Here is a 26152-nt window from a genome sequence, read left to right on the forward strand (position 1 = left end):
CAGAGATGGGTCTCACCAGCCAAAGCTCCTCTGCGGCTGGCAGCTCCCCGTGGGCGGGGCAGCAGCACCCCCGCTCTCAGATCTTCTCAGCAAACCTTTGTCTCCTCCACTCACTCACTTTCCCCCTCCCTCCGGTTGCTGGGTGATGGTCGGGGTCTGGGGCTGCCCGGCTGTGACGCCCCAGGGACGCTACCCAGGGGCTGCACGTCCTAGCCATGGGGCTGGCGATCTTCTCAGTGCAGCTCACTGGGCACACGCCCTCTTAGGTAGGGTCCCCCACACTGAACTAGGGTGTGGCCAGAGATCGTTTGTGGGTTCACTCAGAGCAGCGCTGCACACAGCACGCTCGGTGCATGCATCAGGCTGCAGGGACTGGGCTCTCGCCTTGACCCAGGCAGGGCAGGTGCTCAGAGGTACCCGGGGAGCCGCGGCCCTGCCATGCACAGGCTGCACTCCTGCTGGGTGTCAGGCCGCACACCAGGGTCTCGGGACCCGTGCCCTGAGCAGGAGGGCACACAATGGGGAGAATGTGGAGGCTCTGTGGAGGGAGTGAAGCCTGAAGCCTAAACAAGAACTGAGTGAAGAACTCCAGGGAGCCACACGGAGAACAGCTGGGAGAGTGCTGGGGGTGGCCAAGTTTGCAGAGGCCCAGGGGAGAGAGGAAGGCTGTTTGCTCCTCCGGGAAAGGGTGGGGTGGGGGGAGAGAGGGGCAGGAAGAGACGGGGAGGGGTCACAGTCCCGTGAGGAATCAGGACCTCCAGGGCAGAGGAGCTGCTAACGGATTTTATTGTACTTTATTGACTTTTTTGGGTTTAGGGGGTTATATCTGGTGGTTCTCAGGGGTTAAGCCTGGCTCTGCGCTCAGGAATCACTCCTGGTTAAGGCTGGAGCGATATAGCACAGCGGTAGGGTATTTGCCTTGAATGTGGCTGACCCGGGTTCAATTCCTCCGCCCCTCTCAAGGAGCCCGGCAAGCTACCGAGAGTATCTCGCCCACACGGCAGAGCCTGGCAAGCTACCCGTGGTGTATTCAATATGCCAAAAACAGTAACAAGTCTCACAATGGAGACGTTACATGGAGCAAATCCATGAGCAACGGGATGACAGTGACAGTGACAGTGCTCATAAGATGATAGAGTCTGCTAGGGATCAAACTAGGGTCTACTACATGCAGGACAAGTACCTTAGCCCCTGTACTATCTCTCTGGTCCTGCTGACAAATTTTTAAATGGGCAGGGACATGCCTGGAGCCAGACTCTGGCTAAAGTCTGCCAAAGAGTGGTGAAATTAAAAAACGCTCAAAGACAGCCACAATCTAGCCCTTGAAACCAGTGTATATAACATCCCTTTCACGCGTCCTTACCCCCAGCAAAAGAAAAAAGTTCAAAGACATCCACAATCTAATCTCTGAAGTCAGTGAATATCCCTTTCACAAGCCCTTACCTCTCCACCAAAACAATTTTGTTAAGGGTTTTTAAAAAAAGGGTTTTACAAAAGTGATTGGGACTGAGAATCTTGCAATGCTGAGTTTCTCCCCTCTACGAAAGATTTCCCAGAGGAAACAAAAGGCAAAATGTGTCCCCGAAAGAGAGACAAATACTCAGATCAGATTTGGTGAGTAATTTGGAGGCAGGGTTGGGCACGTGTGGTCGCTCGCTCAGTCAGGGTTCCTAGCGTCTGTCTGGGCCTCGGGGAGCCCTGACTTCTATCACCCTCAGCCACCAGAGGGTGTGGTCGCGTGGTACGGCAGCCACAGGAAAGTGACGCTACAAGAGGGGGACCTGGGCCGGGATGAGACATGTGGTCTGTTAGGAAAATATTTAGCAAACCGAACAGAGACAAATACTTGAATTGCTGAGGTCCGTTATGCACTCCAAAACTGTGTGTGCGGGGGCGGGGTGGGGGTGGGGGAGATACAAGAAATGCAACATTCCAGCGGGTCACTGAGCTTCCCAGGGAACCTGCGCCTTGGGGGCTGCTGACGGACTGCTAAGGAGGTGGCCCCCGCCCCAACAGGGGAGAGAGGATGAGGCTGGGGATCTGGTTATCGTCCGCCGCGTGACTCACGACGGTGACGTTTCCTGGAAGGCGGAAGGAGGTGAAGCGCAGGCTTGGGGCCAAGCTGTACATCTGCCCTCGTGCAGGGCTCACCCTCCTCCCAGACAGTCACTCCTCCGTGGGGCAAAGAGGAGGCGACGGACAACTGACCAGAAGCTGCCGGGAGGAGAGGACAGAAGGAGGTGGGTGCGGGGCCAAGAAAGTGACAGCCAGAAGTTTGCCACTGTAAACTGGGTCCAATGCTTGGTACCAGATCCAGTTCCCCAACCACCGCCAGGGGTCACTGCTGAGCACTTTCCAGGTGAGGTCCCAACCAAATAAAAAGAAATCAACTTTCTTTTGCTGGAGAGACAGAATGGTCAGGAGGGCGTTTGCCTTGCATGCTACGGACCGGGGTTCAATCCCTGGCATCCCACATCATCCCCCAAGCACCACCAGGAATAATTTCTGAGCGGAGAGGCAAGAATAACCCAGAGCATTGCTGGGAGTGGCCCCACACCAAAACCAAACCGCCGAAACAAAAAGAATTCAACTTTGTGGAAGATTTTCCCCCCTGCTTTGGTTTTGGGTACAGTTGCCCCGTGGGGGCACATGTGGTCAGGGTGCTGAGGCTGGGCATGCTGCGGATTCCTCACTCACGAGTCCCTCTGGGAACCATGCAGTGTTAGGGATTGAAGCCAGGTCCTGCCGGCAAAGCATGTGCTCCAGCCCGGTGTGCCATCTCCCTGGCCCCTGGCTACCCAATTTTTTTTTTTTAAATAAGACCTAAGAAGTTTAAGATCTTATTTATCAAATAAAGAGATTCAGCCAGAGTAGCTCCGTACAACCTCACACTGAAAGCTTTCTAATTTCTTAATTTTGGTTACTGAATTTTTATCAAAACTATGCATGGAAAAAATAGTGTTCCTTGAGGGTTGCCTCTGGTGAATGGGGTCTGGACTGCCTGGAAGCTGTGTCTTAGCCCTGAGAACCACGCTCAATCTCCAGAGCATACTGAGAACCCGGGAACATAGGTTTATTGTAAGAATGATGAAGGCCTGAACCACTGGCTCATCTGCCTGTGCCCTGTATGAGGACTCAGGACCCACATGAGGAAACTCGACCCCTGCCCACATTCCAAACAGACTAACTCCAAACTGGCTGTTGCCAGAGAGCAGGAGAGGCCTCGGGGCAGTGGAGTCTGGGCGATGTGACGTAACCATGGAATGCACTGGAGATGTCCTTGAGAGGGTCAGTCTCGCTTGGTAACCTTGGTCGCCTGTGAATGTGCTCCAAATGTGCTCATGTCCTTGAGGTGGTCCAGACCCTGCTCTGAAAAATAGTGTGCTTGGGAATTTCTGCTTCTGTGCTCTCCTGCGAGCTGCCTGCCAATGCCCTTCTTCCCCTCCCCCCACCCCAGGCTTTTATCAAACGGCCCTCACCTTTGTTCTGGTCCCAGTTTTGAAGCACAAACTCAACTAGGTCGACTAATGCAATTGAAACAATCTTTTCGCACTTCTCGAGGCATGCTGCTTGGCTTTTCACTGCTTTGGGTGGGGATTTCTGTAGCAACCTGTGAACACGGAAGAGCTTTGCCCCCTGCTCTTACTTTACAAGTGCTGAGAGTTCTGTAACTTTGGTTGGGGGATCACAGCTGGCTTGGTGCTCGCTCTGGGCAGAGCACGGGCTACCAGCTGGGGCCAGGAATCCAACCCAGAGCTCCCAAATGTAGAGGTGTACACCCAGCCTATTGTATTCTCTCCCTGGACCAGTCTTGTAACTTCTTATTTGGCTGCAAAACATGAAAGCTGAATTCAAACTCAACTGTAATGATTTTGCAATCTCTTTGTGGTCTCAACCAGCTTTTCTTTACTCTGTTTCTCTGGAGAGGGGCGACTCTCAGGGAGTGCTCAGGCACTTCTAGGGTCGCCCTTGTGATGTCAAGGGATGAGGGACCAAACAGGGGATCAAACCTCACAGGCAAAGTGCCCTGACCCCTGTATTCTCTCTGACAGTCACCTAGTACCTAGATTTCACCTGGAATTATTCTACTATTCCATTTGGTTGGTTGGTTTGTGTTTTTACTCACTACATCGCCAATTTAGTTCAAAGGAGACTATTCAGAAACAGACCATTGGGAAAGATAGATGGGAATGGATGAATTTCATGCCCTCCTCAGCATACATCCCTTTTATTTATTTATTTTTAACTTTTTAATCGAATCACTGTGAGGGAGACCCTTAGAAAGCTGTTCACAATTAGATTTTAGTCACACAGTAACACTCATTCCTCCATCAGTGTATATTTCCCAGCACCAGTGTCCCCAGATTCCTTCCATCAACACCCCCTCAACTCCCCAGCCTGCCTCTATGGCAGGGGCTTTCTCTCTCTCTCTCTCTCTCTCTCTCTCTCTCTCTCTCTCTCTCCCCCCCCCCCTTTTGGGCATCACAATTCCATTTGAGAGAGCCAGGGGAATAGCTCAAAGTGGGACTTAAAGGGGACTCTGCCTGCTGAGTCCTGCATTTAAGCCCTTCCCCGCCCCAGCTGACCGACCCACCCACCAGCACCATGGAATGTGGCCCACCAATTTAAAACAGACTGAAAACAAAGCAAAAATAATCTATTCATTTTAAAATGTTATCTTGGGCCAGGGAGAGAGCTCAGGTGGTAGGACAAATGCTGGGTACGAGCAGAGCCCCGAGTTCTATTGCTGACAGTGGAACACTGCCAAGGGTAGCCCTTTGCTGCCCAACAGCAGCGCTGGGTGATGCCTTGGTGGCTCCCAGGATCGCTGGCACACACCAGACTGAGCTCTGCTGGGAGCGTTGGGTATGATTGTTATTAAAAATAAAAGTTATCTTGGGCCCAGGATAGCGCAGTGGCCAACTGCCTGCCCGGGAAGTGCGAGTCAAGTTCCAGCCAGTCCCGCAGGTGCTCCTGGCTGTGCTCAACCCCAGAGGCTCTGCTGCTTAGGATCCCGGATCCCAATGAGGTGTGATCTCAGTGCTCCCATCAGGTTTGCTGGACTGTGACACCTGAGCATGCACACAGCCTGGAGCACAGCTGAGCACGCACACAGCCTGGAGCGCAACTGAGCATGCACACAGCATGCAGCATACCTGAGCATGCACACAGCCTAGAGCGCACCTGAGCATACACACAGCCTGTAGCACACCTGAGCATGTACACAGCATGCAGCATACCCGAGCATGCACACAGCCTGGAGCACACCTGAGCATGCACACAGCCTGGAGCCCATCTGAGCATGCACACAGCCTGGAGCACACCTGAGCATGCACACAGCCTGGAGCCCATCTGAGCATGCACACAGCATGCAGCAAACCTGAGCATGCACACAGCCTGGAGCACATCTGAGCATGCACACAGCTTGGAGCACACCTGAGCATATACACAGCCTGGAGCACACCTGAGCATGCACACAGCTTGGAGCACACCTGAGCATACACACAGCCTGGAGCACACCTGAGCATGCATATAGCTTGCAGTGCACCTGAGCATACACACAGCATGGGTTGCACCTGGTGAGGACAGTGGGGAGGAAGGAGGAGTGTACCTGAGAAGACAGGTCAACAAACACACACACAACATGAAATATGATTATCTTTAAGTGCAATGATTCTTTTGGAGGGGGACGGACATGCATTACTCCTGGCTCTGTGCTTGGTGCTCGCCTGGGACTGAAACCAGGACTCCCAAATGCAAGGCATGTGCTCTGGCCCTCTAAGCCATCGCTTAGTCCTGCAAGTAGTTTTTCTCTGTTTTTATTTGGGGCCACACCCTGTGGTGTTCAGGGGCTGCTCCTCTGCTCCTAGCAGTGTTCAAGGGACCATGCAATTCTGGGGATCAAATTTGAGCCTCCTCCATACAAAACATGTGCTCTAGAGCACTGAGTTATCTCTCCAGTCCTGAATTTACTCTTCTGAGCTAACACATACCCTCTTTAGATAATGTGGTCACTGTCACTGTCACTGTCATGTGGTATTTGAGGAGATTTATGTGTATGTATAAGTAAAAGCATTTTTTTTAAATGATTTGTTTTTGTTTTGTGGCCACAGCAGGTGTTGTTCAGGACTTATTCCTGGTTCTTGCACTCAGGAATTACTGCTCGCAGTGTTCTAGGACCATATAGGATCCTGGGGATCAAACCCAGGTCAGCCACATGCAAGGCAATTGCCCTACCCACTACACTATCTCCCTGGACCCTTTAATGGTTTTTAAAAATCAGTTTATTCAACTATAGGTAATTAATTTTAGTTTGATGACATGTTGGATTAGCAGTATAAGTAGAAGCATTCTTAAATAAATTGCCACTGTCACTGTCATCCTGTTGTTCATTGATTTGCTCAAGTGGGCACCAGTAATGTCTTTATTGTGAGCCTTGTTACTGGCATATCGAATACACCACGGGCAGCTTGCCAGGCTCTGCCATGTGGGCGGGATACTCTCAGTAGCTCGCCAGGCACTCCAAGAGGGATGGAGAAATCAAACCTAGGTTGGCCACATGCAAGGCAAATACCCTACCCGCTGTGCTATTGCTCCAGCCCCTTAAGTAAATTAGCATTAATTAAATTTAAGTGTCTATTTGCATTAATTTGGGTGATTGGGCCACACCCAGTGATGCTCAGGGGTATACCAAATATCCAGTATGCAAAGCATGTGCAATGACCTTCTGAGCCATTCCCCTGGTCTCTGCATTAGTTCTCTAGCTGGAAGACTCCTCGAGAGGAGATCAGACTCTTCACATCACCTAAACTCACTTACTCGAGCTAGGGGCTTCGTAGATAAAAGCATCATGATCTAGAGAGAGAGTGCAGGGTTAAGGCATTTGTCTTGCATGCAGCCAACTGTAGTTCGAGTCCTGGCACCATAAATGGTCCCTTGAGCACTGCTAAGGGTCACTCCTGAGCACACAGCCAGGAACAGCCTGTGAGAACTGCCAGGTAGGGCCCTCCCCCACCCCCCGCAAAAAGTCAGCATCTTTCAGCCTGAGAGCTCCTCTCAGCTGATGAGATACACAGGAGCTGAAATATCAGCCCGCATCCTCAGGAGGGCAGAACTGGGGGGGCCAGAACAGAAGACAAATTTGCCTGCTTTTGCGGAGTTGCTATTTTCGTCACGTTTTTCACCGAATTCACTCTAAATAAATCTGCAATGGGCAGTGGGTATGGCTCACTGGTACAGCATTTTCAGGTGTGAGGCCCTGGGTTCAACACCCCGCCCCTACCACCAACGCAAACAAACAAACATGTGCCTATTCACAGCACCATAGGCGTCTTCAAGGAGGCAAGTGAGAACACAAACCATCCTCCTCTTCGTAGAATCTGCAAGGGAGGTAGAGTATTTGTCCTGGGCTGGAGAGACAACTCACCAGGCTGAGCGCATGCTCCACGTGCAGGAGGCCTGGGTGTGAGCCTGGCGTTGCAGATGGTCCCCCCGCCCCAAGCTCAGGAGTAGCCCTCCTGCACCAACCCCCAAACAAAACACAAGATTTGTCCTTTTGTGGGCGGCTTACTTCACTGTGTTTCAAAGCTCATCCCTGTCATAGCTTATGTCAAAATTTCCTTCCTTTTTTTTTTTTTTTTTTTTTTTTTTGCTTTTTGGGCACACCCGGCGATGCACAGGGGTTACTCCTGGCTCTGCACTCAGGAATTACCTCTGGTAGTGCTCAGGGGACCATATGGGATGCTGGGAATAGAACCCGGGTCGGCTGCATGCAAGGCAAACGCCCACCCCGCTGTGCTATCGCTCTAGTCCCCTTCCTTCCTTCTTAAGACTAAGTACCACTCTACTGTGTGTACATCTTGTTAATCCATTCATCGGTTGGATACTTGGGCTGCTTTCACGCTGGGGCTCTTGTGCCTGATTCTGCCGTGGCTATTGGAACACACGTGCCTGTTCCTGCTTCCCAGTCACCGGTGCGCACACCCAGCAGTGGAACTCCTGGACGATACGGGAACTCTGTTTGTCATTTATTGAAGAGCCACCATATGGTCTTCCAAGCAGCTGCACAGACTTACATTCCCAAGTGTGCATAAGAGTTTCCATTTCTCCACACCACCCGGACTGAATATTCAGGTTTGTTTGCTTAAAATATTAAGCATCCTAATGAGCGGGAAGTAAGATCTCATTGTGGTTTAGACTTGCATTTTCCTAGGGGTTTGTGATACTGCTGAATATCTTTTCATGAGTATACGGGTTATTTGTCTCTTGTCTTTGGAGAAATGCCTAAGCTCTTTGCTCATTAATTAATTTGTTGTTTGGCTATTGTTGTTGAGCTTTGGGATGACAAAACTGAAAACACAGAAACAAGGTTGAGGTTGTCTTACTGAAGAGAAAGCAATCTGTGGGGAGGACAGGACCTCATGAGTGACCAGATGCCTTTGGCAAGAGATTTGGCACAAAGGTGAGTCTTACGGACACTAGAAGCAGCACCTTGGAAATAAAACTGCCTGGGGTTGAACTGCAAGTAACTACCACCGAGACACATCCCAGGCCCTGGGACTGCATATTGACCTTGCTTAGAAAGATCAAGAAAAAAGAAATTATTTCCTACAAGGTCCCACGTGAACCTGGAGTGTGAGAAGTGGCCAACAGAGCACACACAGGAGCAAGACAGGAGCCCTCAGGGGAAGCTCCACCAGGACGTGGACCGTTAGTTCAATCCCTCTTATCAGATAAACGATCTGCAAATTTGTCTCCCATTCAGGGTGTTTCCTTTATACTCTACTGATAGTGTGCTTTGATGCAACAAATGTTTTTTGCTTTTGGAGGGTTTGGGTGTAGGTGGGTGGGCCTGGCCCACACCCAAGGTGGTGCTCAGAGGCTACTCCTAGCTCTGCTTACAAGTGACCCCTGGAGGTGATCAGCGGACCATATGTGGTGCCCGGCATCAAACCAGCACTGCTGCATGCAAGACAAGTCTCTTAACCCCCGCACTCTCTCTCCAGTCCCCACTTTTCACTTGGATGAAATCTGATCTACATTATATTCTCTTTTATTGCACATCTTTGGTATTACCTCCAAGGAAACATTGCTAACTCCAGTAAGTTTGAAGTTTTCCCGTCAGAATCCAGTTTTAGTGATGATGGAGAGCATCTTTAGACAGAGCATGGAGATAAGTCAGACTCAGAGGGGGAGGCTGTTCACTCAGGCCTGTATCAACAGTTCAGTCCTTGCTACTGAAGTCTGGACCCCTCTACTAAGAAAACTACACAAGGGGCCAGGGCTGTGGCTCAGTGATAGAGCACAAGCCTGTCAGGGGGGAGGGGGGGAGCCCTAGCGCCGTCCCTGCCACTCATAAGGAAGAGTCACTGCGAAAGAGAAGACCTGCCCCGAAGCCTCGGTGCCAGGCAGCGGAAGGAGTCTGACCCAAGTCAACATCACATGCAACTGCAGGGCAAGCTCCTTTCTATGACATCAGAGCCGGTGGGCCGAGGCCCAGGGGCTGCATGCAGTTCATGGAACTGACTCCATCTGGGTCTAATTTTCCACCAACACCCCCAGGTGCTGAGTGAGCACTGTGCTTCTGAAAGTCCAGCGAGCACAAAGTGCTGGACATGAAAGCCAAGTCTGGTCTTACCAAGACGCCTTCCCCGAGATGTTGGGAGTCCTTCAAGAGGGGCCCTCACTGCCCCCTCCAGGTCCTGGCCCAGCACTGCCTCTCACCCACCCACAGGCAGGTGCACCTGCCCTGCTGCCGCCAACACTCTACAGCCCAGGCTGTGTGACCTCCAGCTGGCCAGGCTTGGGAAACTGCCACGTGGGTCACGTGGGAACCGCGTGGGCTGTTCGATCCCCTGAGAGGCTGGTGCCGTGCCTCCACCAGGACCTCACTCGACGCAGAACAGCTGGAGGAACCAACCTGCAGGAGCCACGTCCGAGAAAGAGCGAGTGAGCAGTTCCCTGTTCCCTCCAGCTCCATCCTGACGGGCTTTGTGTGGTACCAAGGTAGATTGTCATTGGTGGGGATGATTTTGCAGGGTGGGCTGTGCCCGTCGGGCAGGACAGAGCCCACAGCTCTGCTTCCACTCGGATGAGCTGCCAACCTTGACTGAGTCATTTCCAGTTCCGTTTCCTTTCCTGCCACAGCAGGGTGACCTAAGAGTCTGACCTCTTAGGTCCTGAAGATCTTCCGGAGAAAGTGCCTGGCACGTCCTAACACTGAATGTTCGTAGTGGCTGTTCCCAACCCATCCCCCCACGCCCCGCCACCCCCACTCTCTCACTGACTCACTAGAAGGTTCTCCATGTCAGGAGCCTCATGTCTTGCTTATCTTTCAGTCAACACACAGTGCATCCCCCAGTAGACAGCTGCCACAATTTGGCCATGGCTAAACATAGGTATATCATTCTGGTGTGAACTGGAGGTGGCAAAACTGATAAAGAACAGTTTTCCCCCCTGGCCACACCTTTGCAGAATGACGCCGGCTTCCTCTGAGGAGCTGCCCACGAGGAGGAGGATGCTGCTACAAAGCTAGAGAGATAATACAGGAGGCCGAGGTGGAGCGGAACTGTTTAGAAAGTGCTTTGCATGACAAACCACCCCCCCAGATTTCAACTGAGCACCCTCCCCCGCCCCCTCTGCCCCAACCACAGAGCCACCAATTCCTTACGGAGTCATTAAGCTTGACAGCTTGGCACCAGCATGTTGATGCCTGTTTTCCGTCTAACACAAGCTGTACACATGCCTTATGTTTAATCCGCCCAGAATTTTTAAACAACAACATGGAAATTTAAACTGAAAAAAAAACAGTGAAAACAAGTTGTTGGGCTGAGTGGGCTCGCGGGGAGCCATCATAAAGGCCTGCTCTCTGCCGGCCCTGCCGGCCCCCCAGAGCTCCACTGTTGGGGAGGGGGGTCTGGGCCAGCTTCCGTTCCCTCAGAGCTGAAATCACAGCAATTTCTTTCTGCTTCTCAGGGTGCATCAGGGAGGAGGGGAGCGCGTGCTGGAAGTCTTCTTCCACTAGTCTTCAAAACGTCGTGAAACACTAGTGGGCTCCGAAACATGTGCTCAGAGCAGACTTCACCATCTCCTTAGGCACAGGACCCAGCACCCCCAGGCCAGCGCACCTGTGCCCCACATACGGGACTCAAGGCACAGCTAGACAGCTAGACTGACTTGGACGTGGAATTTCAGATTGCCTTTTTTTTTTGCCTAGAATTCTTTTTGCTGGTTTGGGGGCTACTCCTGGTTATGCGTAAAACTACTCTCTGCTTTGTGCTCAGGGATCACTCCTGGCTGTGGTCAGGAGATCATGTGGTGCTGGGAATCAAATCTGGGCCTCCTGAACGCACAGCTGAGCGAGCCCTCTAACCTGACCTGGCTCAGCACTTCTTTGGGTTAAGCACCCCGATATTGAGAATCTGTTCAACCCTCTCTGTTCAGGGATCCTCTATGACCGGAACAGACCGAAGGGTGCTCTGAGTCTCTGCCGGAGTGAATGGTTCAGAAAGGTTGTGACCCAGGGCTGGCTGGACACACAGCTCACCCTCCTGCTTAGCTTCCAGGCCTCGAATCACGCAATCAGTTAACTCTGGGACTTCATCAGGAGGTAAAGGCTGTGCCAGCAGTCCCCACTGAAGGAAAGCCTGGTTGTAGAATGTTGTCAAGATAGAAAGAGTGAAGGACACGGAGACAGAAACTGGATTCTGACTATGTCCCTGGAACCTCTGGATCAAGTCGTAGCTAAAACTGACTCCACACACTGACTTTTCATTAACACTAGTGAGTAATTTTCCCTTTTACTGATATAAGTCGGTGACCTTTGTCACATCTGGAATCAGAAGTAGGAAACAGGGATGTGGCTTGTGATAGAGCGCTTGCCTTGCACATCTGAGGCCCCTGTTTCCTTCCTCAGCAACCCCAAAACAAAATTATAAATCTGAAGTTATGCCTAACTACACAACCCTGGGCTTATTCTAAAAATCATACACATTAATCAAAAAAGAGACAAATCTGAAAAGTCAAAAGGTGAGGCGTCATTTCTTCTGGGGAGAGAGGCAGATTACCACCCTCAGCTGAGTTTCTGTTGGTCAGGTAACTGACATCTGACTGTCAATAAAAAGACACAAAAAGAAAAAAAAGGCACACAAAAATGCACTACATAACACCTTACTGATTCAAACTTCAAAACTCTGGGGCTAGATACATAGCTTAGCACTAGTGTACTTGCTTTGTGTATAAGAGGCCTGGGTTCAATCTCCAGAATAGAAAGGAGGAAGAAAAGAAGAGGAGAAAGAAAACTTCTGTCATTCATAATTGTTCAAATCCTGTAACTGTGTGTGTGTGTGTGTGTGTGTGTGTGTGTGTGTGTGTGTGTTTGGGCTAAGCTAGTGATTCTCAGGGGTAACTCCTGGATTTGTGCTCAAGAAAGAATCACTTCTGGTAGGCTCAGGGGACCATATGGAATGCTGGGATCAAACCCAGATTGGTTGTATGCAAGGCATGCACTGTTCTATCTCTCTGACTCCTAAAACTCTATTTTTTTTTTTCTTTTTGGGTCACATCCGGCAATGCACAGGGATTACCTCCTGGCTTTGTACTCAGGAGTTACTCCTGGCAGTGCTCAGGGGACCATATGGGATGCTGGGAATCGAACCCGGGTCAGCCGCGTGCAAGGCAAATGCCCTACCCGCTGTGCTATTGCTCCAGCCCGTGGCTCCTAAAACTCTTGAAAGCCTTTAGACTGTGTGTGGGGTGTTTGTGCGTGTGTGTGTCTGTGTGTGTGTGTCTGTGTGTGTCTGTGTGTGTCTGTGTGTGTCTGTGTGTGTGCGCTCGAGCGTTGGGGATGGAACCCAGGACCTCACACATCACACATGCCAGGTAGCTCTCTAACTGCTGAGTTCTCTAATCCTGGCCCAAATGCCACCATTTCTAATCAAGTCCTTTATTTGCTGTAGAAGATGAAGCGCCCTCTGCAGGCTAGAAAGTATGAAGTAAGGCAGCAGATGCACTGCAGCTGGACAGAGTCAAGGAGCTTGCCCCGAGTTCCAGGCTGAGCACCTCTGTGCACCATGGTCATTTCTCAAGCCCACCCAGGACGATTTCCCCACACACACAACAGCCCATCTACTCAAGCCTATGAGTCATAAACGGAAAATGACCCTTTAGTGTAGAAATGACCACGATGAATTCTCAGTCACTCTTTTGCAACATTGAAGATGTCCTAAAAATAATACAGTTACCCATCTCAGCAGATTTTGTTTTTCCTGTTTTCCTAGCTGAGATCCAAGGGACCAAAAAAATAATAAACTTTATGTAAGAAGGTGAAACTGTCTTGCAAATGTCACATTTTTCCAAAAGTCAGAACATGATCATTTTCCAGACACTAAGAACAGCAGGCTGGGGACACTGCATCTTTTTTGCAGGGTGGAGGAGCTGGATGTTTTGGGTCTCATCTGGCTGCTCAGGGCGTACTCCTGGCTCTGTGCTCAGGGATCACTCCTGGCAGGATCCAGGGAGCTGTGTGTGGTCCCAGGGGCGGGTTACATGAAATTCAAGTTTCCTCACCGCTGTCGGATCACTCTGGCCCATGGCATGCCTCCTTTTTACATCAAGTCTTGAGTCCGACCAATCGTATATTAATAAATTCTCTCTGGATAGAAAAATACCTAAATTTTTGGAGTTCCAAGTCTTCACAGATACTGCCTTCAAGAGTTAAATTCTACGAGAGAGTGAGGGAGGACAGAACGGATGCTCGTGCCACTGGTGTCCCCATATGCAGTGTTCAACTCTGTGTCCCGGGCTGATATCCATGACAGAGCCCAGCAAGTGACCAGTCACAGTACCCAGGGGTCGGTGCCAGCTGCTCATGAGCAAGCAAGGAGCAGCCCGAGCCCTCCTCCCTGCCTCAGAGCTGAAGACCAAGACACCCTGTGTTCGTGGCAGAGTGAGCTAACTCCCTCTGCGGCAGGCGCCACACAGATTGTGACTCTCTCTGGGGTGCTCCCTATCTTGTAAAATATGCTGGCGTGTCCCAAACAGAGACTCAAATCCAGCACCTGGTCTCCAATCTATGTTCTCCACACAGGTAAGTGGAAACATTCACCTCCTGAATCAAGACGCACAAAGTTAAAGGCAAGTGGGTGGAGGTGAGTAGGGCCATCCGCCAAACTTCTACCACTTACCAGTCTGGACAAGGCTCTGGAACCAGCATAGATGATCCCCACAAACAGCAGCGAAGCAGGAAGCCAGGTTGAAACATTAGCTCTGGAAAGAGGGAGAGAGGTCATCAGATTTCTGTTGCTAGGATGGAAAGACAGTACAGCAGGTAAGGCTCTTGCCTCGAAGGCAGCCAAGCTGAGTTCGATTCCTGCCACTATATGTGGTCAGTCCCCTGAACTCTATCAGGAGAGATCCCTGAGCACAGAGCCAGGAGTAAGCCAGGAGCACCTTCAGGTATGGCTCACACACACACACACACACACACATACACACACACACACACACACACACAGATTTCTGTTGCTTTATGTCCAAAAGATCCCACACTGGAAGATAAGACCCTCTCGATGACCAAACACAGAGACACAAAATGTCTTGGCACCCCTGCATGAGCCCTGGAGTGGGCCACGTTTCTAGATACTTGTGACACCAACAAAGACATTCTCACTCCAACCGCCTCCCGCTACTGAGTCCACATTCTGCCTGGATGAGCAGGACTTGAAAACTCCTTCCTGCGAGCTGGAGAGAACAGATGGGACTTACTTTAAAGGAGAGTGAATGTTGTTCTTTGAAGCAGTCAGAGGGTCTGGACAGACCAAATTACTAAGCATTTTAAAAGGCTATTTACCTAGATCAAACAAGAGCCACAGAGCATAATGACAGAACTGGACAGTAAGGATGCAGATGGGCCAGTGAGATAGCACAAGGGTTAAGGCACAAGCCTTGCATATGGCTGACCCCAGTTTGGTCCAGCACAAAACTGGAAGTAATGCTACCCACCACTAGGTGTGGCCCCCAAATCCATCAAAACAAAGGAGAGTGCTAAAACTTGCAGTAGGGGCTCATGTGTTGACTTATGGGGGGCACACACAGCAGTGCTCAGGGTTACTCCTCACTCTATGCTCAGAGGGCCATATGCAGTGCCAGGGAACAAACTGGGGCCAGCTGCAAGCAAAAGAAGCACTTAACACCTGTACTACCTCTCCTGAATTGGGAATAGAGAATGCCAGCTCAGGGGCTCTTGAAAGACTGCAGAAAGGCCCAATTCATGATTCAGTTGTGGCCACACCAAGAACCGCTTTCTCTCTGTCAAGTCTCACTCCCCTCAAGAACAGCCAGATACAAGCTCTCCGTACAGTGCACGTGACTACGACTGCCACCTGCTTCCCCAACCAGGGAGGTGGCACACTTCAATCAGTGGCAGTCGGGCCACTAATCAGGTTCGTAATAGGTGCTAGTCAGTGAGACCATCCCTGCAGAGCAGAACGACAGAACCCACTAACCCGGGTAAGCGCCTGTTCAAACACAAACTGACTGAGCGCGGGCAGGCGCTGCGTCCTGAGTTGCACCTGCTTTTACACACCTGGCAGAGAGCCTGGCATGGAAAGTTTCTAGTCTGCCATAAAGCCCTGAGTGCAACTTCCTAGATACACACATTTGTTCAGCAAAAGCTATTGTCTGGACAAAGTGCTGAAGCCTCAAAGTTCTTATTAGCCACAGCACCACAGTTCACACTTATGGAGCCCTTGTTACAAACCAGACATGGTGCCAAATGTCTGCAGTTTTATTTATTTTTATTTTATTTATTTATTTATTTATTTATTTATTTTCTTTTTTCGGTCACACCTGCCAATGCTCAGGGGTTACTCCTGGCTCTGCACTCAGGAATTACTCCTGGCGATGCTCAGGGGACCATGTGGGATGCTGGGAATCAAACCCAGGTTGGCCACGTGCAAGGCAAATGCCCTATCTGCTGTGTTATGGCTCCAGGCCCCTGCAGTTTTATTCTTGAGCTGCAGAAAAACCCATGTGAAAGGCATTATTGTTATTGTCATTGTAAACCCTGTTGTGCAGATCAGAAAACTGAGGCACAGAGTTTAAGTCATTTGCCTGTGATCAGAAGAGCTGGTAAAGCTGAAGTCAGACCTAGAACTCTCATCTATACAATGACGAAGCCTGAGCTTTGCTTTTCATTGGTTTTGGGGTCATATCTGGTGGTACCCAGGGCTACTCCTGGTGCCCAGGGGACCCTGCAGTGCCCGGGACCCACCCGCGGCTCCAGCATACAGATCGTGCTCTCTCCCCAGTCCTTGGAGCCATCTCCCTCACCCCAAAAGCCTCGGGGTTTTCTCTGTTTGGTTTTGGTTGGGAGCCACACCCAGCAGTGGTGCTCTGGGCTTACTCCCAACTCTGCACTCAGGGATCACTCCTGGCGGGGCTCGGGAGATCATCTGGGATGCCAGAATTGAACCCAAGCCAGCCATGTGCAAGGAGAGCACCCTACCTGCTGTACTGTCTCTCTGGCCCCCCGAATCCCTAGTTTTTAACTACCTTTCCTACTCCCTCCTCCAGGCCTCGTCATCCAACGCAGACGGTGAAGGTAGGAGTGAGGGAAGTCACGAAATGACCGACTCCTCAGGAGCCTTTCTTGCCACCCATGTGGTTTGTATGTTCAACACACTGAAGTTATCACAGAGCTGGTCCCCCCGAGGCCTGGGCAGACAAGTCTCTGAGCTCAATCGTCCCCCTTGAGTTTTCCTTTGGGGAGGGGGCAGTCAGTCACATCCAGAGGTGCTCAGAGGCTGCTCCAGCAGTGCTCAGGGAACCACGATAGCACCCAGAGAGCCCGGTGCAAAGCATGCACTGCGTTCCTTGCAGCCATCTCCCCAGCCCCGCTTGTTTTGGACATGTGAAAAGGACTGTTCCTGCTGGCTGAACTGCCTCATCTCATGCCCACGCGTCCGTCTTACTGAGCCTTCAACTGCAATAAGAAACAAAAGCTACATACTGACTGGCATGAACCGGTCAGTCCTTCCCCCACAGTCCTTCTCTACATGCCCTTCTCCCACAGCTCTCTCAGAACTGTGCAAAAATAATTTGTTCCCCCTTTTCTCCTTTTCTCCATGGTAACCAAGGCCAGCTTGAGTAAGAGCCGGGCAGTCTCAGGGGCAGTGGGCAAAGATTGCACTGTGGGTCCTGCTGCAGGGAACCACAGCATCACAACACTTGTGAAGATTGTCCGGGAATCAGAATCTGGATCTCTGTAGAGGTGTCCCTGAGCAAGTCTTCCTTGGTTCCACACACGCCAGGGAGTGTGGTTAAAGGTGAAGTCAGGAGCTGCCAGTAGGATGCTTCTTTGTGCTTTGCATATTATTCCTTCCTTTTGGCGGGGGCGGGTAGGGGGTGGGGGTTATGTCGGTGGTGCTTAGGAGTGGCTCTTGGTAGTGCTCAGGGACTGTACAATACGGGTGATCAAACCCAGGCCTCCTGCATGCAAATCATGTGCTCCAGTCCATTGAACTATCTCTTCTGTCACTTCAAATGTTGGTTTGGTTTTTATGCCACACCTGGTAGCACACCTGGGTGACTCCCAGCTCTGTGCTCAAAGGTCACTCCCAGTGGTGCTCAGGGGATCGCACAGAGCCTAGAATCGAACCTGGACCTCCTACAAGCAAAGTGTGAGCTCAGCTCACTGAGCTCTCTCCAGCCCCTCAAAAAAAGAAAAAAAAAAAAGAAGAAACAAAACTGGTTTTAGGGGCTGGAGTGATAGTACAGCGGGTAGGGCATTTGACTTGCATGCGGCGGACCCGGGTTCGATCCCCAGCATCCCATATGGTCCCCTGAGCACTGCCAGGAGTAATTCCTGAGTGCAAAGCCAGGAGTAACCCCTGAGCATTGCCGGGTGTGATCCTAAAAGCAAAAATCAAAACAAAACAACCCCTAGTTTTAGATTCATTTAGCTCTGCCATAATAACAGAAGATTATTTCCTAGGGCGATAAAGTAACAACAAACAGAAGTCATATCTGGTCCAAGCACTGGGGAGTGTAATCTCGGAACATTCACATGGTCTCCCGAGCCAGAACTCATCCTCTTTACTTCCAAGGGATGTTCTAAGCGAGCTCACTTCAATCAGCAGGGCTAGCAGTGGATGACTTCACCCTCCCCCAGGCTTGTTCCTTTGTGACATGGGGTCATTAGCACGGGTGTCATTTTGAGGTCCTCTCGGTCCTCAAGGGGTAAGAACAGGAAGGACACAAACATCCAGAGTGGGAGATTTTGTGCAATGGAAAAAACCCAGCCCTGTGGGTCAGCAAACATTCATATTTAGAAGGTTTATGTCTTGATTCTAAAGCGAGCTGATTCATGCACCAACTTGAAAATCAGCCTTTGAAAAACACTCCATTTTTTTCACTTATAACATGGGGGTACTAGGGCTCAAGCAAGAGAACAATGGATGGGGCGTTTATCTTGCATGCAGCCAACCCGGGTTCGATCCCTGGCATCCCATATGGTTCTCTGAGCACCACCAGGAGTGATTTCAGAGTGCAGAGCCAGGAAAAAGGATTAACCCTGGAGCTCTGATGGTTTTTAATATCCTTAGTGTACACTAAATGTTTACAAATTGGTATGAAAAATCAACTCAGGAGAAAACGAGTTGGTAGACATAAATGGGTAACTGTCTCTGGCTCTGTCACTCTCACACAAGAAACAAAAACGGTGGGTGAGGTATAGAGGGTCAAGTGTAAGGGGTTGAGAGAGACTAAACGGGAATGATCGTGACGTAGAATTACAGGCCTATATATCTGAACCTTCTAAAATGTGAACCAATGCCACCTCAAAGAAATATATTATAAAAGAACAAATGGCCAGGGTCAGGAAGGGAATACCAGAGGACAGGAGCTTGTTTTGCATGCAGTGGGGGCAGCTGTGACCCTGATTCTAATCCCTGGTCCCACCTATGGTCCCTGTGGTCCCCTGCGCATTGCCGGGGTTACTACTCCTGAGCATAGAGCAGAACCAGGAATAGCCCCCGAGCACCGGGTATGGCCCCCAAGACAAAAAAAAGTTTTAAAAAACATATTCTTGGGGTTGGAGTGATAGTACAGTGGGTAGGGCGTTTGCCTTGCATGTAGCCAACCTGGGTTAGATTCCCAGCATCCCATCTGGTGCCCTGAGCACCGCCAGGAGTAATTCCTGAGTGCAAAGCCAGAAGTAACCCCTGTGCATTGCCGGGTGTGACCCAAAAAGCAAAAAACAAAACAAAACATCTTTGGGGTACCTCTAATTCTAAGTGGAGTAAGACTACATTTCATTCTGATTGGTGATCATCAAATATACCAACTTTGCTGCTGTTTCCTAGAACAGTTCCCTCTTGAAACCTTCGGGGTTATTCCAAGGCTTAAAAGTCACTTTATCCAAGAGTCCTTCAACATCCCATGACACACCCATCCAGGCGCACACACAGCTCACCTCATTCTCCATGCTTATTGCCATCTGATGTGTCCTATACGTGCATTTTTTGGAGAAGTATCTTGTCTCTAGAATGTCAGCTCTCTGAGGACAAGCATCTTTATCAGCCGGGCCCCCTGTTTGCACCCCACCCCAGGGTCCACAACAGGGCCAGGCAAACACAGTCAGCACCCGAACATATAAAGGCCTCACCCTGCATTATTTTTGTAATTTAGAAATGAAAAAAGGTCTCCTTTTCTCCCTGGAGACTGTCTGTTACAAGGGAGGTGGGGGGGAAGCAACAAAATACATCAGGAAACTCTAGTCATAGTGGAATTCACATTTCTTACACTGTTTTTCCCAAGCCCTTTGGGGTTTTGAAGACACTTGATGATTACTTAGATACTTACAAGGGCAGGAGGAGAGCAAACACACCTACATTCAGCCATCTGCCTCTCTGAATCCCAACTTTTTATTGAATGAACATTTACAATCAAAATGTTAACCTCAAACTGTAAGGACAAAAACTGCTCTTAAGGGGCTGGAGTGATAGCACAGCATGTAGGGCGTTTGCCTAGGACACGGCCAACCCGGGTTCGAATCCCAGCATCCCATATGGTCCCCTGAGCACTGCCAGAAGTAATTCCTGAGTGCAGAGTCAGGAGTAACCCCTGTTCATCGCCAGGTGTGACCCAAAAACCAAAAAAAAAAAAACCAAAAAACAAAACCACTACTCTTAAAAAAACATGTCTTGGGGCTGAAGCAATAGCACAGCGGGTAGGGCGTTGCCTTGTGTGTGGCTGACCCGGGTTCGATTCCCAGCATCCCATATGGTCCCCTGAGCACCACCAGGAGTAATTCCTGAGTGCATGAGCCAGGAGTAACCCATGTGCATCGCCGGGTGTGACCCAAAAAGCAAGAAACAAACAAACAAAAAAAACATGTCTTGAGGCTGGAGGATAGCACAGCAGCGGGTAAGGCAGTTGCTTTGCGGTGTGACCCAAAAAGAAAAACAAATAAACAAACAAATAAAAAAAATAACATGTCTTTCTGGGGCTGGAAAGATAGTATAGCGGGTAGGGAGCTTGCCTTGCATGTGGCTGACCCAGGTTCAATCTCCGGCATTCCATATGGTCCCCCAAGCACCGCCAGGAGTAATTCCTGAGTAATTCCTGAGCACAGAGTAACCCCTGAGCATTGCCGGGTGTGATCCAAAAAGAAAAAAAACAAACATGTCTTTCCTCAATACCAGACTCAGAAATCTGAAACAAAAGTAGAATGTTTGCTTTTTGGTGGAAGGGATGGTCTGGTGGTCCTGGAGTTTTCTCCCAGCTCAAGGCTTGGGGGTCACTCTCAGTGGTATCTGGACCATCAAACTCGGGACTCCTGCATGCAACACAAGCACTGTGGTCTTGGGGTAAGCTATCTCTCCACAGTGAAGGCAGTTTTTCTGTATTTTATAATCACTTATTTCTTTTTCTTATTAGAAGTGAGTACCAGGGGCCAGAGACAAAGCTCAATGAACTGAAGTACAAGCAGGAGGCCTGGGTTTCAATGGTCCAAGTACCACTGGGAGCAACACCTGAGCACAGAGCCGAGAGTAACACCCTCATAAGCACTGGCAGGTGTGGCCCCAACACTAAAAAGATAAAAACGGAAACATGCATTAGTGGCTAGAGAGATGTTCAATGGGCTGAGTGCAGGCTTTGTATGTGGCAGACTCAGATTTGATCCCTGGCACCTCACATTTCCCTTATGAGCACTGCCAATATTATATACCAACCTGTTATAATATTGAATCGGTAAAGAAACTTTCATCCACATCCCATTCGGCCAAGTAAGAAATAAAAGTCAGTCCCTGAGAGCCTCACCCAAGTGAGAATCGGCAGAAAAACCCAGTATGCATGCCCCATGACTGAGACCTCCAAGCCCACTCGGATCAGGACTGGGCTTCCTCCCCCCAGTTCCCCAGTTTTCCAGTAGCTTGGCAGTCACACCCACAAACTGCCCCCAGAGCCATATAATCTCATCAACGGCCAAGACCCAGAGACTATAAACCAAAGCTCCCGGAAGAGAGCGCTGCACAATTTCCTGGAGCATGTAGCAGCATGAGCGGCCGCACAACCTCTTATACTCTAGCCCACTTACATACCAAAAGTAGCACACATTTGTTCAGTTTTATCATACTTGCTTGTATTCTCTTATATGTGGGCTTAAATGGCTCCAGAATGAAACACAACAACGTACAACAACCTTCACACACTTCCCTCTTATCGTGGTGGGAAGGTGCTCGGTGGTGGGACTGGTGTTTGAATATTATCTGCAATGAACTATTGTGACCTACTTTATGAAAATAAAATATATAAAAATTGGGGAAAAAAAGTTCCTCCCTGAGATTCACGAGCACTCATCTGTGCTAATGTTGTAGCTCGGTGCTGACTGTAGCTCCGGGCTCCACCCTGGAATTTGCTATGGCTCATCTGGGCTGGCTCCCTGATCAGTGATAGGCCAAGTGTGCTCTGACCCTGAGCAATGTCACTATCACTATCATCCTGTTGCTCATTGATTTGCTCGAGCGGGCACCAGTAACGTCTCCATTGTGAGACTTGTTTTTACTGTTTTTAGCATATCGAATACACCACAGGTAGCTTGCCAGGCTCTGCCATGTGGGCGAGATACTCTCAGTAACTTGTCGGGCTCTCTGAAAGGGGCGGAGGAATTGAACCCAGGTTGGCCTCGTGCAAGGCAAACGCCCTATCGCTGTGCTACCGAACAACCCCTTGCTAGAACCTCCAAACAAGCTCTCTGAGCAAAATGAAAGAAACTATTTTCTCCCTTTTCCAATATAAGCCCCACTTCTTGTTGAATATGACATTGCTCTTTTTTACTACAGAGCAGTTAATCTTGCATGCTTTGACTGATGCTTTGTTTTGCTGCATGCTGGAATGTGATTGTAGTCTTTGAGTCACTTGTCAAGGGTTCGAGGCTGCTCAGTGAATAGTATGAATAAAGCTTCCTGTTCATCTCTCCTATTTTGTTTTCGGCAGCTCTTCTTGGGTTCAGAAGAACTTGGGTGCAACACCAGGAGTGACCCCTGAGCATGACCAAATATGGCCCAAAACAAAAGAAAAAAATAAGACACATGCATTACAGATTACAACTTGCCACGAAATTGCCTTTCAGAAAGTTTATATAGATTCACCTGCTATCCTGAACTGCATCTGTGTGTCCCTCCCAGAATTCCAATATTGAAACCCTACTCCCTACTGTGAGGGCATTTGGGAGCTGTGGTTTGGAGATAACCTTAGGGTAAAGGGGAGGGCCCATGACGGTGGAGTTCGTCTCCATCAAAAAAGACCTGGGAGAGGCTGGGGATGTGGCTTGGTAGCAGAGAGCCTGCCTCCGAGACAGAAGCACCCGGGGTTCCATCCTTGGCATCACGAAAAAAAGTTGAAGAGACACAAGAGTGCTTTGTGTGTTCGTTCTCTCTCTCTCTCTCTCTCTCTCTCTCTCTCTCTCTCTCTCTCTCTCTCTCTCTCTCTCTCCCTCTCTCTCTCCCCCCTCCCTATTATAGAGATGTGTGTAACCAGAAGAGGTCTGTCTCACTCCCCACCATCCTAGAACGTTTGTTTAAGTCACTAAATCAGAAAGTCTGTACCATTATGTCACAGCAGCAAGAATAGATAGACATGCTTTCTGATTCTCTAACCCATAGAATGTTAAGAAGGATGCTAACAGGGGCTGGAGCTATAGCACAGCGGGTAGGGCGTTTGCCTTGCACATGGCCGACCCGGGGTCAATTCCCAGCATCCCATATGGTCCCCTGAGCATCTCCAGGAGTAATTCCTGAGTGCAGAGCCAGGAGTAACCCCTGTGCATCGCCAGGTGTGACCTAAAAAGAAAAAAAAAAAAAAAGAATGCTAACAGGCCACATTAGGGACAAAGCAGACCCAGGCCCCTCACACACCCTCTCCCCACCTGAAACGCTTGATGGCAGCATTTAGGCCTCCAGTGCTCGGTCATTCATGTTTTTTTCTGTTGGGCATGCCGACAAAGGGGACAAGCTGCACTGCAATCCTGAGGTGGCCTGAGTCTCCATGCTGGTGCTGAGAGAGAGAGAAAGAGAGAAAGAGAGAGAGAGAGAGGAGAAAGAGACAGAGACACAGAAAGGGGGGGGATATCTGCTGTATTTGTGTGTGTTTGTGAAGGTCTGGCTTTTGTTTTGAGGACATACCCTGCAGTGCTCTGGGGATACTCCTAGCTCTACACCCAGGGATCCCTCCTGGTGGTCCTCGGGCAACTGTATGGGATGTCAGGGAAGAAACCTGGGTTGGCCATGTGTAAAGCAGGCACCCTATTATCACTCCGACCCCTGAGAAGGACGATTTACCCCTAGAGTTGGTTCAAAGTCTGTGGTGATGCATAATTTTTCTTCTGTGACTAATAAGCACATATAATGTGTGTGTGTGTTGCTTGAGGTGAGGGTTTGCTGTTTGTTTGCACACACTCCCTAAAAACCCTGACGCACAAAGCCTTTCACACAAACCTAATTCTAATCCGTTGGCATGAATTCTAAAACTGTTGTTACTGAGATAAAGGCTAATTAAATTAAATCACTTGTTTTTCAAATAGAGCATGCATTATGGAGGGAACATCTGCTCCCTGAAAACACTCGTTTATCTGTTTCTGGGCAGCTGACAGCTCCTTGAGCTTAATTCTGGGAGATTGTCGGGGTTATACTGACACCTAGTGGCCCAAAGAAGTATCCGAACACGAAAACAAGCAACCCAGAGGCCAAATAGAGGGGGCTGATAATAACTAACCCAACAATAACTCCCCTTGCAAAGCCAACGTGTTCTTGGAATCAAAGAATGCATATGCAGATTGATTCACTAGAGAGGACTCTCCCTCTCTCTCTTGCTCTCTATAGATACATAGATAAAATCTATATACCTATTTCATGATGAATATGGTCTTCAAATATCTAAACCTGGGGCCGGAGCAATAGTACGCCTTGCATGCAGTGGACCTGGGTTGGATCCCCACCATCCCATATGGTCACCCAAGCCCTGCCACGAGAGATTCCTGAGTGCTGAGTGCAGAACCAGCATCACTGGGTGTGGCCCCCCAAACAAAAAATATCTTATCTCTCTCCTTGCCCTTTTCTCTCTTCTTCCTACTTTTGTTAGGCCTTTCCCCATCCCTCTTCATTCTCCCGCTAACTCACAAAGGGTCACCCCTGCTAGACAAAGTCCAGGCTCATGTTACCTGAGCCGAAAAGTGGGTGACAATAGATTCTTACAAAGCATAATTTTGGGCAAGAATGGGCAAATGAGCACCAGAGGACCTAATCTCTCTGTCTCTCTATCTCTCTATCTCTCTCTCACTTTCTCTTTCTCTCCTCCACCCCTCCACCCCTCACCCACCCCCCAATTTGCAGAAAAGCAGCTGGTGGGATCCATGCCCTGGATGTCACTGCACGCAGGCAAGGTCCAGGCTGAGCACTGGTGGGCAGCCCTGTCAGCCTTGGGGTTCTGCAAAGTCCCATCTCTCAGGGCACTTTCCTAACTGATTCTCCCTATGTGGAATAGTCATTTTTTTCCCACTTCCCATTTCATTCACTGGCCAGAAAGTCTCAACAAAGAGCCCCCAGGACTTTCTGCTGAAATGGAAACAGAGTCACCTTCCGTGAAGCCCTGACCAGCTGCGCAGGCTAAACCCTGCCCAGGCGAACCCCTGCCCAGGGAGCTCGTTCCTGGCCCCCTGCTTCCTGTCCCGGAAGCAGGCCTGAGCTGAGAGGCCTCAGGAGACTGCGCACAGGGAAGACGGGAGCACGGAGATGTCCATGACAAGAAACTCACTCCAGGCCCAGAGAGGCAGCACAGGGACCGGGGGATGCTCTGCACAGGCGAGAAGCCCCAGGGTTGGTCCTATGCAACACGTGGCCCTTCCACACACCTTGGGGTGTGGCCCTGGTGGCCCCCAGAACCGCTGGGCTAAAGTGGCACCACATCTCAGGGCTGGGACATCAAGTCATATGGTCTGGCGGGCTGAGTTTCCCTGGGCACCTGAGCACTGCTAGGGAGCCCCTACCTCCTAAGTAAGAAATAAACTCCGAAGACTAGAAATAAACTCCAAAGAATAGAAGAGGTTCAAGACGTCGTTCCTAACACTTAGGAGAAAGGGAGAATCCCAGAGAAGCGCCTGACAACGCGGGGCTGAAGGCCGAGCACGAGTCTGAGACGGGACAGGACGTCTCTGAGTGGTGTCAACTCTGCAGATCCGACATCTAATCTCCGGGCTTAAGCATGGCACAAGTGACAGCCACCGGGCTGTGGTCTGCAGCAGTGGTCGCCAGCCACCAGTCCACAGACAGGGAGCTGTACTATTGCTCTGGCTCCTTACGTACTCTTAAATGATTGCATTTTACATGATTGCAAATACCAGTTGAGTCACTTGCCTTTCATCTGGCTGATCCCGGTTCGATCCCTGGCACTGCATATGGTTCCTGAAGCACTGCAAGGAGTGATTCCTGAGAGCCAGTTAGCACAGACTGCAGGGTGTGGCACAAAAAAATAACAAAAACAACAAAGAAGCCCATTCTGAACCCTAGCTGATGGGCGCAATGCTCATTTAGAAATAGGATTGAGTTCATTTACAGTAATAAAAATAGATTTGTATGATACTCCGGAGAGATTTTCT

The 26152-nt window shown here is 49.9% G+C and overlaps 1 protein-coding gene across 2 annotated transcripts in view; it reads right to left on the reverse strand.

Moving 5' to 3' along the window:
- TMEM241 (transmembrane protein 241) overlaps window positions 1-26152 on the reverse strand; it is a 117253-nt gene that overhangs the window by 75273 nt on the left and 15828 nt on the right. For both annotated transcript variants that reach the window (XM_055129339.1, XM_055129337.1), the window contains exon 4: window positions 14184-14265. In XM_055129339.1, the coding sequence (XP_054985314.1) occupies window positions 14184-14265 (82 nt within the window). The remainder of the gene's footprint in view (window positions 1-14183; window positions 14266-26152) is intronic.

The sequence above is a fragment of the Sorex araneus genome, chromosome 2 (genome assembly GCF_027595985.1).
Source record: "Sorex araneus isolate mSorAra2 chromosome 2, mSorAra2.pri, whole genome shotgun sequence".
Lineage (NCBI taxonomy): Eukaryota > Metazoa > Chordata > Mammalia > Eulipotyphla > Soricidae > Sorex > Sorex araneus.